Here is a 16,603-nt window from a genome sequence, read left to right on the forward strand (position 1 = left end):
GGAAGGAAAAATGATTCCATAGATAATCTTATTCATTTATTTAGAACAGGGGTAGGGAACTACGGGCCTTTTATGACTTGTGGACTTCAACTCCTGAGCCAGCCAGGAATGGGGGGGTTGAAGTCCACAGATCATAAAAGGCCCATGGTTCCCTACTTCTTAATTTAGAAGGTCAGGTAAAATCTTGCCAGATCTGTTGGGCTAACATGCTAAGTTTGAGATTGTTAAACCTTTAGTTTTTATTTATATTATACAAAAAACCAGCCTGCTTGGTGGTAGGTGACTCGGTGACTTTTGCAAATGCGCTCAGTGGGTTAATGGGGTAACTAGGTTAGGCAGTCAACATATAGCTCATGTTGGCTGCCTAACCTAGCTAGTTTTGGGGCTGGCTACTTGCTTTGGGACTTGGTCACTGCACAAGGACTCTTACTTTAAAGCAGTGTTATCCAATGTTCATTATTATATATTTTTATTTTGGGGGGGAAAAACAGGATTAGTAAATACTAAGTCAGAAAAAAAAAGCTATTTTTACTCAGTGAGACAATCGACCTTGGGACCAGGAAAAGAATTGTGTGTTCTTTCTGTTTTTTGACCTTCCTGTGTGAGTAGCAGGAGGGAGTTTTCTGTTTTCCTTTGTTCAGCAGTTTGGAATTTCTTACAGCATCTGGAAGAGCGCAGTGCTAACAGGTGATCAGTTATCATGAACACAAGGACTCTTACTTTAAAGCAGTGTTATCCAATGTTCATTATTATATATTTTTATTTTTATTCAAAACAAAGTTAAACTACAGAGCTCAAAAGAAAATTTTTCCAAAAGGACAAGAAAAAAACTACCACTAACACAAAACAAAGCCTTAAAAAGAGGCATCACACAAAAAGACATTATACACATACTATCCCCTCTAGCTGAATACTGATTAACATATTATTGCAGCATTAATTGCAAATAGATTCGATAATTTTTTAAATAATTGGAGGGTTTGTTTCGTGAAGGGTGAGAACTCGTGCTGTTTTCCAACCTTGATTACTTGCAAGTGGGAAGGACACGGCTTGATATATAGGTTCAGTTCAAGACTTGGCTTTTATTATGCACTCTACATGAGGCCACCCTTGAAAAGTATCCAGAAGCTTCCGTTGGTTCAGAATAGCGTGGTTTGAATGTTTTTGTGCACATAGATAGATTTGTGCATTTGTTGCCTCTTGCAGAACCTGCATTGGCCGCTGATTTGCTTCCCATTCAAGGTGCTGGTCGTGGCCTTGAAATCCTGCATGGTTTGCAGCTAGGTTATTTAAAGCAGGGGTCCCCAACCACCGGGCCACGGATCGGTACTGGTCCGTGGAACATTTCCTACTGGGCCGCCGGTTTGCTGGGCGCTGCCATCTTGTTTTGATGAGAAAGTGCTTCCGGGTGAGCTTTTCCGGTTGGAAAGCGGCGTTTGGGTGCTGAAAGAATCCTCGCGCCTTAGTTTCATCGAGGGGGGGGGGCTTCGAACAAAATTAAGGCGTGAGGATTCTTTCAGCACCCAAGGCAAGGCGAGCCGAGCGACTGTCCCGAAGCCGTCCCGAAGCCCATTGACAAAGGTACAAAGGAGGAGTTGAAGGTGGCAGGGAGAAGCGGGGGATGGCTGGCCGGCCGGTCGCTCGGCTCGCCTTGCCTTGTCATGTGTGCTGATGCCGGTACCAGGCCGCGGATCATTTTGTGATGCCGGTACTGGGCTGTGGCACGAAAAAGGTTCGGGGCCACTGATTTAAAGGACCCTCTTTTTCCCAGCCACCTCTACTCAATCCACCATAGCAGGGAGGCGGGGAATGTTACAAGCTCCCTCTCTTAAAGAGGCCCATCTTGTGGAACCTAGAAAAAGGGCTTTTTCCGTGTTGGCTCGCTCCTTGTGGAATACGATCCTTAAAGAGATAAGATTGGCCCTCACATTTCACAAGGCCCTGAAGACCTGGTTCTCTCACTAGGCCTAGGGATCCCAGAGTTATATGGAGCCTATCACGTGGCTGATCTGTCTGTCTGTCTCTGTCCCTCTCCCCCCCCCCCTGTGTGTGTGTAGGTTCATTGAGTTTTGTCCTTGGGTTTTTATCTTTGTAAGCCACCAGGAGTCACCGAGTGCTCCAAGCAGCTGTTTAGACTGACACGTAATGCACCTCTACTCGCAACTTGACAACAGAAACGAAGGGAGTGGGGGAGGAGAACGCTTGGAATATATTGGGAGCTAGGAAGAAGATTCTTTATCTATATGAGCCGCTGGCAGCCTGAAAAGATCCTGGCACTTCAAGGCCGTGCGATGGGAATCTTCCGAAGGCGCAGACTGTTTACCCGAAATAAAAAGAACGTGTTGGATTGGTGGACAGTGGACAATGGATGGCCCCAACGAGGGAAAGGGGAAATGAACTAGCTGAGGGTTTTTTTTGCACAAAAACCTCAGAGCTCGCTTGGCTTCTTCTTACCCTGTATGGATCTGTCAGTAAAGTTATGCTCTCGGTTAAGTAATGTCCCAGGAGTTTCCTTTGCTGCATATGCCAACAGGACGGTTGACATATAAATTTGCTTAATAAATTAAATAAATTGCAGGTAGTTCTCAAGCTGTGACCACAACTGAGCCCCAAATTTCCATGATTAAGGAAGGCAGTTGTTAAATGAGTTACGCTCCATTTCATGACCTCCTTTGCCACAGGGGTTAAGCGAATCACTGCAGTTCTTAAGAAATCAGGTGATCATATGTGAATCTGGCTTTGCCTCGTTGACTTCGCTGATTGGAAGTCAGCTGGGAAGGTTACCAATGGTGATCACATCACGAGGGGACACCCCAACTGTCATAAACACAGGCCAGTCACCCGAAATTTGACGCTGCAATGTTGTAAATGAAAACGAAAACCCAAGTCATAAGTCCCTGTTTTCAGTGCGATTGCAACTTTGACTAACTCAATTGTATGTCAAGGACTATCTGCACTTGAAGTGAGTGCCTAGGTTTTTCATGTAAAAATTCATTCCTGGTTGCTTTCCAGTTTTTTTTCCAGCACAGAAAGTTACAGAGAGGACTTCTAATTGCTGGTACAATCGAACACTTTTTATTACTCTCTTTTGAACGGAGCCCATTTCAGAGTTAATGTTATTTCTTAAATGCTTCCAAGAGCATTTTGAAATCAAATGCGTTCCTTCCTCTGGATTCCCTCTGAGAAAAGTGCAGAACTCTTTAGCCAGTTCATGATGTTCCAGTGAGACTAACTAGATGTCCCAAGAAAGGACGGTGTGTGGGGTCCCTGGTGCTCTCTGAGCTTGGTTGTGTTCTTGCAAGATGTAAGAAAAGACCCAACTAGGGGTCATCATCAGTGCTAGAAGGGAGAAGGGTTTGTGGAGAGGAGGAGGAGGAGGAGGAGGGCTTTCGAGCTCAGGGTTGAAATAAAGGGGTCCTTGGTGTTCTTGTAGCTTGGTTGTTTTCTTGCAGATGTTTCATGACCCAACTAGGCAACATCATCAAAAATAGAAGGGTTTGTGGAGAGGAGGACGACAACTCTGGAGTCCTTGGTGCTCTGAAGCTTGGTTGTTTTCTTGCAGATGTTTCATTGCGAAACTAGCTAACATCGTCAGTGTCAAGCGCAAGACATCAGGAACCAGAATAGCGTTCAAAAGTACTACAAGTCTATTTCATGTTACCTATAAATGAGAATCTGAGCTACTACAGTAATGGTCAAGGTGAATTGGCATCAGATAAGAGTCAACTGACTTCGGTTTGTGTGTGTTGGACTTAGGGGGGCGTAGAAACTCCAAGCTGATGATGCCTTCGACCCTGTCCTCTGCCCGGTCAGTGCTAAAAGGGAGTGGGTTTCTCTATTGACACACAAGTGATTTGCCCTGTCAATGTTAGTGGGACAATCAGGGAACTACCAGCTCAGACAATCAAGCAATAAACAAAAAGCCTAATCAAGGAACCATCGAGACAAAAACATTCCCACCAACACTGAGAAGGCAAGCCACTAGTATATAAACAGAGCAGTGATGATATCACCTAGCTGGGTAATGAAACATCTAAAGAAAACAGTCAAGTTCAGAGAGCACCAAAGGTCACACCACTACGTCTTCCTCCTCCTCCCTTGTACTGATGATGCTACCTAATTCGGTTGCGAGAAAACCACCAAGTTCAAAAAGCATCAAGGATCCCACAGCTCAACCCTGAGCTACAAAATATTGTATAAGTAAAGCGAATATTTCTCAGCTGAGAGAGCCAACATGGTCTGGAGACATTTCCGTGGTCATGTGGCCAGCCTAGCTATATGTGCCAAAAGTGCATTGGGTCACTGTTAGCTTCCCATTAAAGGGGCACCTCCTTATCTACCTGCCTTAGCAGACTTTCAAATGTGATGACCCCACCAGACGCTTCCTTAGTTCTCTCTCCAGATGTCAGCTCGGAGGAAGACGAACCAGATCCAGGCACATCTGGAGGGGGGGGGTTTCTCCACAGCTCCAAGCAGCAGCTGTCTGAGGGATTTGGCTGAAGCTCGGCTGCAGCAGGGCAGCCCCGAGGCTTTGAGGGGCAGGGGGAAAAGCAAGCCTCTGTAGCTGGTCGGTGATGAGGGAGAGGAACTGCCTGTAGCACCGGATTGAAGAACACGTAGGGCAGAGGAAAGGCAGGAGCACAGAAGGTCTGCCAGATTACTCACGAGGAGGCAGCCTCACCCCCTCTGGAAGGGCTGCATTAGAAGCAGGGTGTTTCGCACAGCAGACAGATGGAGGCGATCCTGGGAACAGCATGTTGTTGTAATTGCTGCCTTGCTCTGGACTGACCTCATGCCTTGACTTGGATCGTCCCTTGGAAGCTCTGGACTTTTCTCGCCTCATGAATTCTCTGACATCGCAGATTTAATTTTGCCTGATGGGATTATATTTAAAAAAAAAAATTGGAAAACTTTCAAGTGCCTTGTAGACTCATTGGCCCTTGCTCTGTGGACGAGCATTGGTCTGCTTGTGGCTAGACTTAATTGGGACAGTTTTGGGTTTGGGGTGAAGGGAATATTAATAAACACAGTAAACCAGAGAGTGCGTGTGTTGCATTCTATTTGAATTAATCTAATTTTTTTTCCCTAGGTTATGGAAGCCTATTATGAGAAGGTTGTCTGCCCAAAATCAAACGGCGCTCTTTTCTTGGCTGTGTGCAGGGGAAAGGTATGTGTTGCCCAAACATATATATACCATAGGTAATTATTTGTTTTCTGAGGTTCTCACGGGTATTAGTATGTGGATCTTTTCTCCCGCGTAAGATTGGAAGTATCTAGGCAACGTTTCTATGAAGTCTCATTCATCATCTTCAGGCTTCTGTCTTCGGCTCTGAAGCCTGAAGATGATGAATGAGACTTCATCGAAACGTTGCCTAGATACTTCCAATCTTACGCGGGAGAAAACCCGAATAACCAAAGATCCACATATGTAATTATATATATATATATATATATATATATTTGTTTTCTTAAGTTTTCGTGGGTATTTATATGTATGGTATTCAGCTCTGTTCAGGTATTTTCCTACGTCATTATAGTTGTGCTTTTAAAGTTGTAGCGACGTTCTGGCAGAATCTCATCTGCCATCAGGCTTGTGTATTGGGTTCGTCTGTGAGTCAGGCTTTCACAGCCATTTATGTATTAAATTTGGTGCCAGCCTCGTGCTGTGTTCAATTTATGTTTAGTTATTGTTATCTGATTTTGCAATTTTGAATCCTTTGGGGTACTCTGTAATTCAGTTTCTAATTCCTTAATTTTTTGTTGTATTTTGTTTTGCTGGGCGTATTTTTCCTTATTCCTCTTGGCATTATAAGAGACTGTTATACCTCTTATTACTGTCTTCATTGTATCCCAAATGTTTTGTTTCGTAGTTGCTCCGTTATCATTTTCCTTTAAGATATAATTTAATTCCTCCTTGAGTTTGTTGGCATATTCTTTTTCTCTTATTAACTGAGTATTTAACGTCCATCAAGTTGTGCAGAAATTGACAAATTAACTTTGGCATTAAAAAATAAAGACACTTCAATATACTACAACAGCTGGAACTGTTGGTACAAATGGATAGACCAAAGATAGACTTCACACTAAAAGGCAAAAGAGGATAGGATAGATCCATAGTAGTGATATACAGATATATGTAAGGATTAGGTGTGTATATATATATGGCATAAAATAAGGATAAAAAAGAGATCTTACAAACTGTTGAAGATGAGAATGTTTTTAATTGTTTTCTATTTTTCTCTTTCTATTTTCTTCTTTCTTCTTTTTCTCTCTTTCATTTAGGTATGTGTTGTTGGTTTGTTTTAATTGTAAAATCAATAAAATTTATTAAAAAATAATAATAATCCAGAATTTTAAAACTCTAGAATGAGAGCAGAGTATATTCAAACTGTACAGTCAGTATAAACCTGACTAGGTTCTAGAGGAATGTTTTCAAACTTGGCAACTTTAAAAGGGGTGGACTTCAACTCACAGAATTTCCCAGCCAGCACTTCTGGTAATCTAGTCTTCCACACATCCCATGGCTGCCAAGTTTGAAAAACACTGGTCAAAACTAAAGCCTGCGTTCTCCCATCCAAGTAATAATTAGCAATTCCAGTTAACTTTACCAGAAAAGCCAACATTGACTACATATTACCACCTGATGCTTCATCCGTTGCTTATTTTGGATACGCTGCAGTTCCTCCTAACTACAGCCAATATGTGGGCTGAAGATTTCTGAGAATAGAAGTTGCCAAAGTCGAGGGACATTGCTCTCTCGCATGCACTGGAAGCCACTTTCTGATTCCCCAAAGACTGAAAGAGGGCTTGTTTTTGAATTGTGGTGTTGGAGAAAAAAAACTCTTGAGTGTCTGCAAGGAGATCCCATTAATCAAATCCTGATTGACTCAAAAATGTTTTTTTTTAAACAAACAAACAAACAAAACCCTCAAAAGAGTTTTTTCCACCGACGAAGCTTCCTGAATGAGAAGCAAATAAAGGAAAAACAGCCCAGTTGCCTTTTGAAGAAAAAAAAGCCACTTTGAAGCAACTATGACAAACTATTCAACTGGTCCAAACCAGTAGAATCCCATCCCTGCTACATACGGTCGACAAAATAAAAATAAAAATGAAGCGTCCAATGTTAACGGTTTTTATGTTTAAAAAGTCTTATTGTTTAATATCCGAGACAAAAAGTCAGAAAACCAAAATATGACTATTCCGCCCCCCCCCCACATTGCTTATGAAATACGTTTCATTTATGTGAACTGTATTTAAATAATTTAAATACAGATTCATAATTTAAACAATATTAAAAGACTGAATTGATGTTGGAATAACACTTAGAAAAAAGAGAAAGCGTTGCAAATATCCTGCACACAATAGCGTGCCCTGTTAAAAGAGGCAATGTCTGGTTTATGTAGCACTTAGTTTAATTCCAGTCTTTAGAAAATAAATTGACAAATAGATTTCCAAACTTTTGAGAACATTCAGGCTGTTAAGGGTCCTGTCGGAAGAAAATGAAGTAAGGTTGTTCAGTTATGTAACAGCAAAAACACTTTCCTTCCACAGTAACCTATCACAGCGCTGTAGCGCATTAAAAGCAAGACACAAACTCCGTTTTACAATGCATCACTGCTTGTGTTTATTGTCTTAATATAATTTTAAGGTTTTGTATGTTAAATTATACACAAGCACCCATCAATCCTGACTTGGAAGGGAAGAAGCTGAAATACTTTAGCCACCAAATGAGAAGAGGGGGCTCCTTGGAGATGATTCGATGATATCCTTGACACAAGGAACATAAATTTGGGCAAATTCTGGGAGATACTAGAGGACAGGGCGGTGGGGGGCTGGAGTCTTAAGGTCCATGGGGTCGCAAAGAGACACAACTTAGCAACTGAACAACAAACAATAAGAAAGGAGGCTCAAGACTCAAACAGTTGTTGACTGTGTTTGGATGGCAGGCTTTCACTGGCCTCTGCAGAAACTTGTGAATCCTCAAAAGTGGGCAAGGATAATAGCAATAACAATAGCACGTAGACTTACACATTGCTTCACGATGCTTTACAGCACCTTCTGAGTGGTCTACAATGTCAGCCTATTACCCCAGCAATCTGACCTCTGAAGGATGCTAGGCCGATTCAGTCTTGAGACAGTCAGAATCAAACTCTGAAGTCTGTGGGCGAGTTAACCTGCCCATATACTGCATTTAACCACTGCACCATTAGGGATAAGCTGCCGCACCATCAGGAAAATCTGAATGTGTATATATATATATATATATATATATATATGTAAAAGCGAAATACCATTCCACGCATCGTCACAAAATCTCCAGAAACGTAAAGCCTACAAACTTGAAATTTGGCACACGTTCCTCTTGGCTTCTAGGTGCTCCCTAAGAAAGGATTTTTCAAAATAACCACCAGAGCATTAGTATTTCCTATATTATTATTCACATGCTCTGATGCTAAGGAGTTCTACTCCCCCTCCACACCTGAAAATAAATCTTCTCCAAATGCAAAACACAAACAGAGGAGTTTCAGTTTCATAGCACCAAGCAGCTTTAGTACAGAACAGCTGAGCTAAGCCACGCCCAGGCTCCCTGCTGTCTCCTTTTTGCTCATACAGCAAATATGCTTCAATTTCCAAACAGCCCTCAACTCTCTCACACACTGACAGGACACTAGCCAGATGAATACCGATAGATGCTGGTAGGTAGAGGCAGAATTTTTTTTGCCTTATTTTCCTCCCCCAAAACTATGCCCGACCACATAGTTTTGTAGCGAAGCACGGGTATCGAGGTAATATCTAATACAATACGTGTCAGCCCCTTGGGTCTTGGACAGCTCCCTGTGGCCAAATCGCCATAGGACAATTAAATGCTGTATCAATATTCAGTCACTTTTATTATTGGCGACCACGTTTTTGTCGAAATCATCGTAACCCTTGTATTTCTGGATTGTCTTTATTATTATTGTTCACTGTTTTGTTGAAATTAATTTAACTTTTGGTACTTGTTGAATTGTCCCTTGGCGAGTTGTCCCTTTCTGCAGCAGACATTTGTCCTTGTAGCAGGACAATGTTGATCAAACTCATGTTTGCCTTCAGGCAAGCGAAGGTTTGGACTTTGCCGATAAGAATGGACGAGGCGTCATCATCACCGGCCTTCCGTACCCTCCTCGCAGGGACGCCAGGATCCTATTAAAGATGCAGTTCTTGGATGAAATGAAGGCGAAAGATAACAAGAAGAAGGTAAGGGGTGTTCTGACCAAGGCTTCCTGAGACTATAATTAAACACACACTTAATCCAAACAACTCTTGTTTGATCTCATCACTGGGAATTATGTTCATTCCCAGCCTGCAGTGAGTCCCAAACAGTCCCTCGAGATAAGCACTCACCTTCCTCTCCTTTGAATTGCTGCCAACAACTAAAGGGCCAAATTAACTGTAAAAAACCAACTGAAGTACCAAGTCCACACAGAGCTTCAAGGTTGAATCCGAAGAGAGTGAACGACTTTGCTTCCTGCAAACGTTTCTCTACCTTTGTATGTCCTTTATACCTTATGGGAGGGGCAGTCACCTCCCAGCCTTACTCCCCAGTCACCCCTTTTGTCTTAGCTGCATCTAGCAGTTCTGCGCACTGGGAACAGGCTCCCGTTGTTCCTCTGCCTTGCTGTTGCCAGAGTCCACAGGCTCCAGAATCAGCACCCCACTCCCAGATAGTCCTGACCCCATCTCTGCATCAGATGCAGGACCCTCGTCCAAGTCCCCCAAACTCTTCCCCTTCTTCCCCACTGTCCGATTCTGGTGCTGTCTGCACCGGCTGCCGGCGAACCACAACAAGAAGATGGAGAAAGACGTTGCTTTGATCATAGAGATGAGCAAAACGTGTGAAAGTTTGACATTCCCAATCATGTGCCAAATGTGTGAAAGGTTTTCTTCCAAAACATTCCATTTTGACCTTGCAGTGGCCTCTTTGTCAGGAGTATCCTGCCTGGTTTTTAGTTGATCAACCTGGATTCTAGTCTTTTTTAATGGTTTTTTATCCAGAATTCTTGGGCTACAGGCACTGTTGTTGCTGAATGCTTTCTAAACTGAGCTCATAAACATTCAGACCTTCTTTATTTTGTAAAGGATTTGCCTGCCAGGTAGTTGCTATTGCTGTTGTAACATGTGAAACGTGCATTCTTGTTTTCCACTTCAAATATTGTCAAAGCCTACCGGTAAATCCTGGCCGTGCCATCTGTCTGCAGTCAAGAAGGAATGATGCACAGATTGTAAGCTCTTTTATATTGCTAGATTTAATTGGGATTTTGTTTGGGATAGCGGTTTAGATAATTTCCCAGAAATGGGCCTGCAACTTTCCTCTGTTCTGACCAACTGTAGATTAAGACACTGATATGGATGTTCTCGTAAGAGGGAGCAGAGGTGAAAATTTTAAACTGTGTTTAGACTTTTACTCTAAAAAAAAAAAAAAGACTGGGAATCAAAAACAGAACGCAACACTCTAAAATAAAGCTTTATTATATAAAGAAGTTGCAATAAGGTTAAAAGAAACATGAAATAAGCTGGAACCACGGTGTTCACCAAAAGAGATGTTCTTGAAATATAAAAATAAAAAAAACTTTTTAAAAAATAAAGCTGTACTCTTTCCACCATCTTTTAGTATTTGTCTGGAAACACCTGGTACACACAGCAGGCTTCTCGTGCCGTGAACCAAGCTATTGGAAGAGTTATCCGACATAGGCAGGATTATGGTGCCATTTTCCTCTGCGACTCCAGGTGACCTTTCCTTCCAGTAGAATTGTTATTGTACCCTTATTGTACCCTGTGACTATCATTAAGTGTTGTACTTTATGATTCTTGATGAGTGTATCTTTTCTTTTATGTACACTGAGAGTATTTGCACCAAGACAAATTCCTTGTGTGTCCAACCACATTTGGCCAATAAAGAATTCTATTCTATTCTATTCTATTCTATTCTATTCTATTCTATTCTATTCTATTCTATTCTATTCTATTCTATTCTATTCTATTCTATTCCATTCCATTCCATTCCATTCCATTCTAGACTTTGATACCCTTAATGTTAACTTCTTTCTTCTCATCTACCGAATATAGAGATCAGATACGTTTGTACATAGGTAGAGTCACAACTCAACAGTTTGTTTAGAGATGTTCAAAGTTACAAGAGCACTGAAAAAAGTGACCTGTGACCGTTTTTCACACTTACGACCATTGCTGCATCCCCGTGGTCACGTGATCAAAATTTAGACGCTAGGCCACTGACTCACATTTATGACGGTTGCAGCGTCATCCCCTTTTCCACGCGATCGCCTTTTGCGAACTTCTGGCAAGCAAAGTCCCTGGGGGAGCCTGATTCCCTTAACACCTTTGGCTACTAATTTAACAACTGCGATGGTTCACTTAACCACGGTGACAAGAAAGGTCACAAAATGGGGCGAAACTCGCTTAACAAGGGTCTCACTTTAACAACAGAAATCTTGGGCTCACTTGAGGTCATAAGTCGAGGACTACCTGTAATCCTTTTTTTGCCAGGGCTGACTACAAGTCTTCAATTCTCAACAGGTTCGCTCTGCCTGAGACAAAAGCCATGTTGCCCTCCTGGATCCGCCCTCACGTCAAAACTTATGAAAACTTTGGACACGCCGTCAGGGACTTTTCTCACTTCTTCCGTACTCTCCAACAGCATGTAAGTATAAAAAAGAGCAACATGTCAAGGGGTGTGTGTATGTGTGTATGTACGAAAGAAAGTCTCCAAATTATCAGAGGTTGTGTTTTGATGAGTACATCAGACGTGTAAAGCATTCACCCAGAGACTTTTTTTTAAAAAAAAAAAAAATCTTGACCCCTTGTTAGTTTAGGAAATTGATCTATTAACTTGATCACAAAAGTGTTTGGATACCTTCCAGGGTATCGGGGAGGAATCGTAGGAGATTTTGGAACGAGATTGACACGAGGGGTCCTTGGTTCTCTCTGAGCTTGGTGGTTTTCTTGCAGACGTTTCATTAACAAACTAGGTAACGCCATCAGTGCTAGTCCACTAGAGGCTAGAGCAGATGATGTTACCTAGTTTGGGCAATGAAATGTCTGCAAGAAAACAAGCTCAGAGAGCATCAAGGACCATGCAGTCGTTCCTATTCCTCGCCCCCCCCACCCCCTCCTCAGGGTTCCAAGTAATACATCCCATTCAAGAAGAACTCGGGCAATTTCCTCAAAGAACATTTTATTGGGACATATCAAATTGGCAGGTTCCTGGTGGAAAACCGGCTCTAAGTTACCATCGGTTTTCCACCCAATTAAAAGTCAAACTTCGTCACTTCCCCCCAGATTCTCCAGTCACGTGGTCCAATCAGCATACAGTCCAGTTGCTAGGTGACCTCAGTCTCCACCTTTTGAACACCTGCACCAATGTCCTTGATTCCCACAGGAAGGAATTTTGTTTTGGCTACAATACTCCAGCTAACTCTACACCACCACCACCACCGGCCCCTTCAGGGCTTCTTATGATGGCAAATAGATGTTTCTTTTAAAGAACAGTTTGAATATTCCCTCCTGTTCGTTTTATATGTTTTGTACGCTCACCCATTTCACTGTTGACGCAAGTATGGCCAACTTCATTGCTTTCTTATGAGATCACTGCCCAACCTATTGAAGTGTGTTGATACCTGCCAGCCTGGACAAACAATGCAGGAATACAAAGCTCAGTACAATGGTGAACATTAGGTGGAAAAGAAAACCCCTTTATTTAATTCAAGATGGCCGTGATCGCTCCAGGAAGATTAACCTGACTCCAGAGTTGAAATTCTTGAATTTCAACTTGAAATACTATATCCAGTTTTGGTCGTTACATTACAAAAAAGATGTTGAGACTTTGGAAAAATTGCAGGGGAGAGGAAGTAGGACGATTAAAGGCCTGGAGACTAAAACATATCAAGAACAGTTACAGGAATTGGGTATAGCCAGTCCAGAGAAAAGAAGGACCAGGGGTGACAGGATAACAGTCTTCTAATATTTGAGGGGCTGCCCCAAAGAAGAAGGAGTCAAGCTCTTCTCCAAAGCACCTGAAGGCAGGACAAGAAGCAACGGATGGAAACTTATCAAGGAGAGAAGCAACTTAGAACTAAGGAGGAATTTCCTGAACAGTTAATCAGTGGAACAATTTACCCCATCACTGGAGGTTTTTAAGAAAAAAACTGGACAGCCTTTTGTCTGAAGTGGTATAGGGTCTCCTGCTTGAGCAAGGGGTTGGTCTAGAAGACCTCCAAGTTCCCTTCCAACTCTTCTGTAACTATGTAACTAAATGGCTAGATACCAGGTCATTATGTGGAGAAATCCATATTTACTGCAGATATGTAGTATGCATGCATACATACCAATTCTAACGCCAAAGCATCTCAAAGCAGTTTTCTAGGGAATTTTTTAGAATAGATAATAACTGATGTATTAAAATAATATGCGAAAGCAGTCAATTGAAACAAGCATGTTACCGTTTTGTAAGCTTCCCAGAGTCTCCTTATTGATGAGATGCTTGGCATGTAAACGTCATAACTACATAAAATAAATAAAACGTTCATTTTCTAATATGCATAGCAGGAAGGCCTGAGTGAAGTTTTCAATCAGACATTAAGAGAAGTGACAGTAGAAGGCTGTCACATTTGAAAGAGGAGCATCCCTGTATCATATTGATCACTAAATGGCCTTGAACAGCTGTACTAAATAATACAGTATTTGATAACAGAAAGATTTCTGAGGGATGCTTGGTACTGTCCGAGCTGGGCTATTTTCTTGCAGACATTTCGTTACCAAACTAAGCAACATCATCAATGCTAGAAGGGAATAGGGTTTGCGGAGAAGTAAAGAATGACTATGGGGACCTTGATGCTCTCTGAACTTGGTTGTTTTCTTGCAGGCATTACCCAAACTAGGTACTATCTCAATGCCAGAAAGACTTTTGTTTATAAAAAAAAAAAAGTCAGAATATGTCAAAATGTTCATTTATTATATTGGTTTGTTTATCACATTTATATGCTACCCATCTCACTCTGCAAAGCAACTCGAGCTTCCCATTAAAAAAATCAGAAATGTTAAGAGCTTTAGGTACAAAAATAAGAAACCGGAGGCAAGAAACTATACAGCGGTGGCATCTTCTGTATTAGAATATGCAGAATGTAGATTTCTGGATTGCCCCCTTTTTAGAGCTGTTTTATAGTTTCTCAAGCCTTCTGACCCATTGCCAGTAATTACAGCAACGCCTCTGAATTCAGAGGACAGAAAATTCTCCCTTAGCTAATATATGTGGTATAACATCATTCTTTTCGCTTTGCTCTCACCTGTTACTACACCTTCCCCCCACCCAAAATTGTGACTACAGGCAGTCCTTGACTTACATCATTGAGCCCAACATTTCTGTTGTTAAGTGAAATGTTTGTCAGGTGAGTTTTACCCCATTTTATGACCTTTTTTGGCCCCAGCTCTTCAGTGAACCAGAGCTGCTGTTAAAGTTAGTCCCACGGTTTTCCAGTTTCTGGTTTCCCCATTGACCTTGCGTGTCAGAAGGCCGCAAAAGGGGGGTCGCATGACTGCTGGACCCCGCGACCATCATAAATATGAACCAATTGCCAAGCGGCTGAATTTTGATCACATGACCATCACAATGCGGCAACTGTCGTAAGAGTGGAAAGCGGTCACAGGTCACTTTTTTTCAGTGCCGTTGTAACTTCGAACGGTGACTAAATGGACATTTGTAAGTCGAGGGCTACCTGTATTGGTTATTTATAAATGGTCTGTCTGTAATCTGAAGTTTCTCATTTCTCTACAGATGCCAGGTCCTCCAACTCCTCCTCGTCATCTTTCTTCTACTGTCATTGACGAAGAAAATGATTCCTCATCTCCATCTCTTGTTCCGTGCAAGCTGTTCCCTACCGGGACAAAAGCCAACGTCTTGGAAGACCACGTTCCTAGTCTGAAAAGGAAGCGGATGGGTCAGTACGCTCTTTTCCTTAACACGTGAGAATAGGAAACGTGTACGGTACCGGTAATTCTCAACTTGCAAGCGTTCGTTTGGCGAGCACTGTTCTTATACAGGTGTCAGGTTCCGACTAGTGCATCCGTCCTAAAACGAACTCTGAGTCATTCCAATTCCTCAAAGAGCAAGTTTATTCAAGTACGCCATCTTGGCCCTAACTAGTAGAAAGCCAGTACTGAAAGTCTCCCGGCTTTTCACATAACTATACTTAGGATTTTCTCAATTTTCCAAAACAATATCTCCGATTGTCCAAGCGGGATTTGAACCAGGTGCCTGGCGACTTTGCTTCTCCTCCCTCTAGCCAGGCAGCCGTTGGAAATGTGGCTGACTCATCATGCAGCTATGTTGTTTTGGCTGAATTTCCATCCCCCTCAGCTCTTCCCCCGCCATTTCAGCTCCCAAGTGTGTGATGATGACCCAGAGCTTGGCACAAAGCAAACACAGTTAGATAATCAGTAGGAGTCCCTTTATTAGCTCCAACTTTGCCCCCAATGTCCTGGCTGGAGAAAAACTCTCCGAGGAGCAGCCTTTGACTACAGGGAATCAAGCCCAAAACACGATCAACAAAAACGGTAACTTTTAAATCCAGTCAAGCCAAACTGAGGTAATTAGTTTGGCAGGGCAGGAGCAAGAATCCAGATGGGAAGGCAAGAGTTCTAGTCCTGCCATAGGTACGAAAGCTGGCTGGCTGACTTTGAGCCAGTCATTCTCCCTCAGCACAACCCACCTCAAGACAGAGGTGGTTGTGTGAAAAACAGGGGGTGGGGAAAGAGTATTAGGTAAGTTCACTGCCTTGAGTTACTTACAAAAGTAATCAAGGCAAGATAAAAATCGAATTAAATAAATAAATGTTGCAAGCAGCGACAGTGATACAGATGCTGACTTGCAAGCGTTGACTTTCTGTCCTTATGTAATGTCCACTATAACGATGATGCTGCATGAGGCACAATTTCAAGGTAACTGTTTGTTGGCTTGATCTGGCTGTTTCATTTTCCTTTTTTATTCACGGAAAATTTAGTCATCCGTATTCTGAGACATCCTGGAACTGATAAAACATTCCTGGTTTTAAGCTCATTAATTTATAGTGTGGCTTTGTGCAAATTGTACATGGTGTACACCAAATCATTCCAGTTGCATACCTCATATTTGTGTTACCAGTAAATGAGTTTAGGGTTGAAATGAGGGGGTCCTTGGTGCTCTCTGAGCTTGGCTGTTTTCTTGCAGGCGTTTCATCACCCAGCTGGGTAGTATCATCAGTTCAAATCTCGTTCCCTTCTAGCACTGATGATGTTATCTAGTTGGGTAATGAAACGTCTACAACGAAGCAACCAAGCTCAGAGAGCACCGGGGATCTCACAGTCATCCTCCTCTTCTCCCCCCTCTCTCCCTGCAAACCCCACTCCCTGCTAGCACTGATGATGTTATCTAGTTGGGTAATGAAACGTCTGCAGGAGAGCATCCAAGCTCAGAGTAGCACCCAGGACCCTTCGCAGTTGTGTCTCTGCTGCTTTCAAGGGATGCTTACTGCTTGTTTGGACCCAGCTCAGCAATGGGCTATAAAAGGTCATT

The 16,603-nt window shown here is 42.4% G+C and overlaps 1 protein-coding gene across 2 annotated transcripts in view; it reads left to right on the forward strand.

Annotated features, from left to right (window-relative positions):
* The window catches only part of RTEL1 (regulator of telomere elongation helicase 1), a 135,917-nt gene that overhangs the window by 88,195 nt on the left and 31,119 nt on the right, over nucleotides 1–16,603 (forward strand). For both annotated transcript variants that reach the window (XM_087928839.1, XM_087928840.1), the window contains 5 exons: nucleotides 5,090–5,167; nucleotides 9,094–9,237; nucleotides 10,652–10,767; nucleotides 11,575–11,698; nucleotides 14,828–14,990. In XM_087928839.1, the coding sequence (XP_087784965.1) occupies nucleotides 5,090–5,167; nucleotides 9,094–9,237; nucleotides 10,652–10,767; nucleotides 11,575–11,698; nucleotides 14,828–14,990 (625 nt within the window). The remainder of the gene's footprint in view (nucleotides 1–5,089; nucleotides 5,168–9,093; nucleotides 9,238–10,651; nucleotides 10,768–11,574; nucleotides 11,699–14,827; nucleotides 14,991–16,603) is intronic.

This window comes from Pseudonaja textilis, chromosome 3, assembly GCF_049901715.1.
Source record: "Pseudonaja textilis isolate UNSWEBS1 chromosome 3, rPseTex1.2, whole genome shotgun sequence".
Taxonomy (NCBI): domain Eukaryota; kingdom Metazoa; phylum Chordata; class Lepidosauria; order Squamata; family Elapidae; genus Pseudonaja; species Pseudonaja textilis.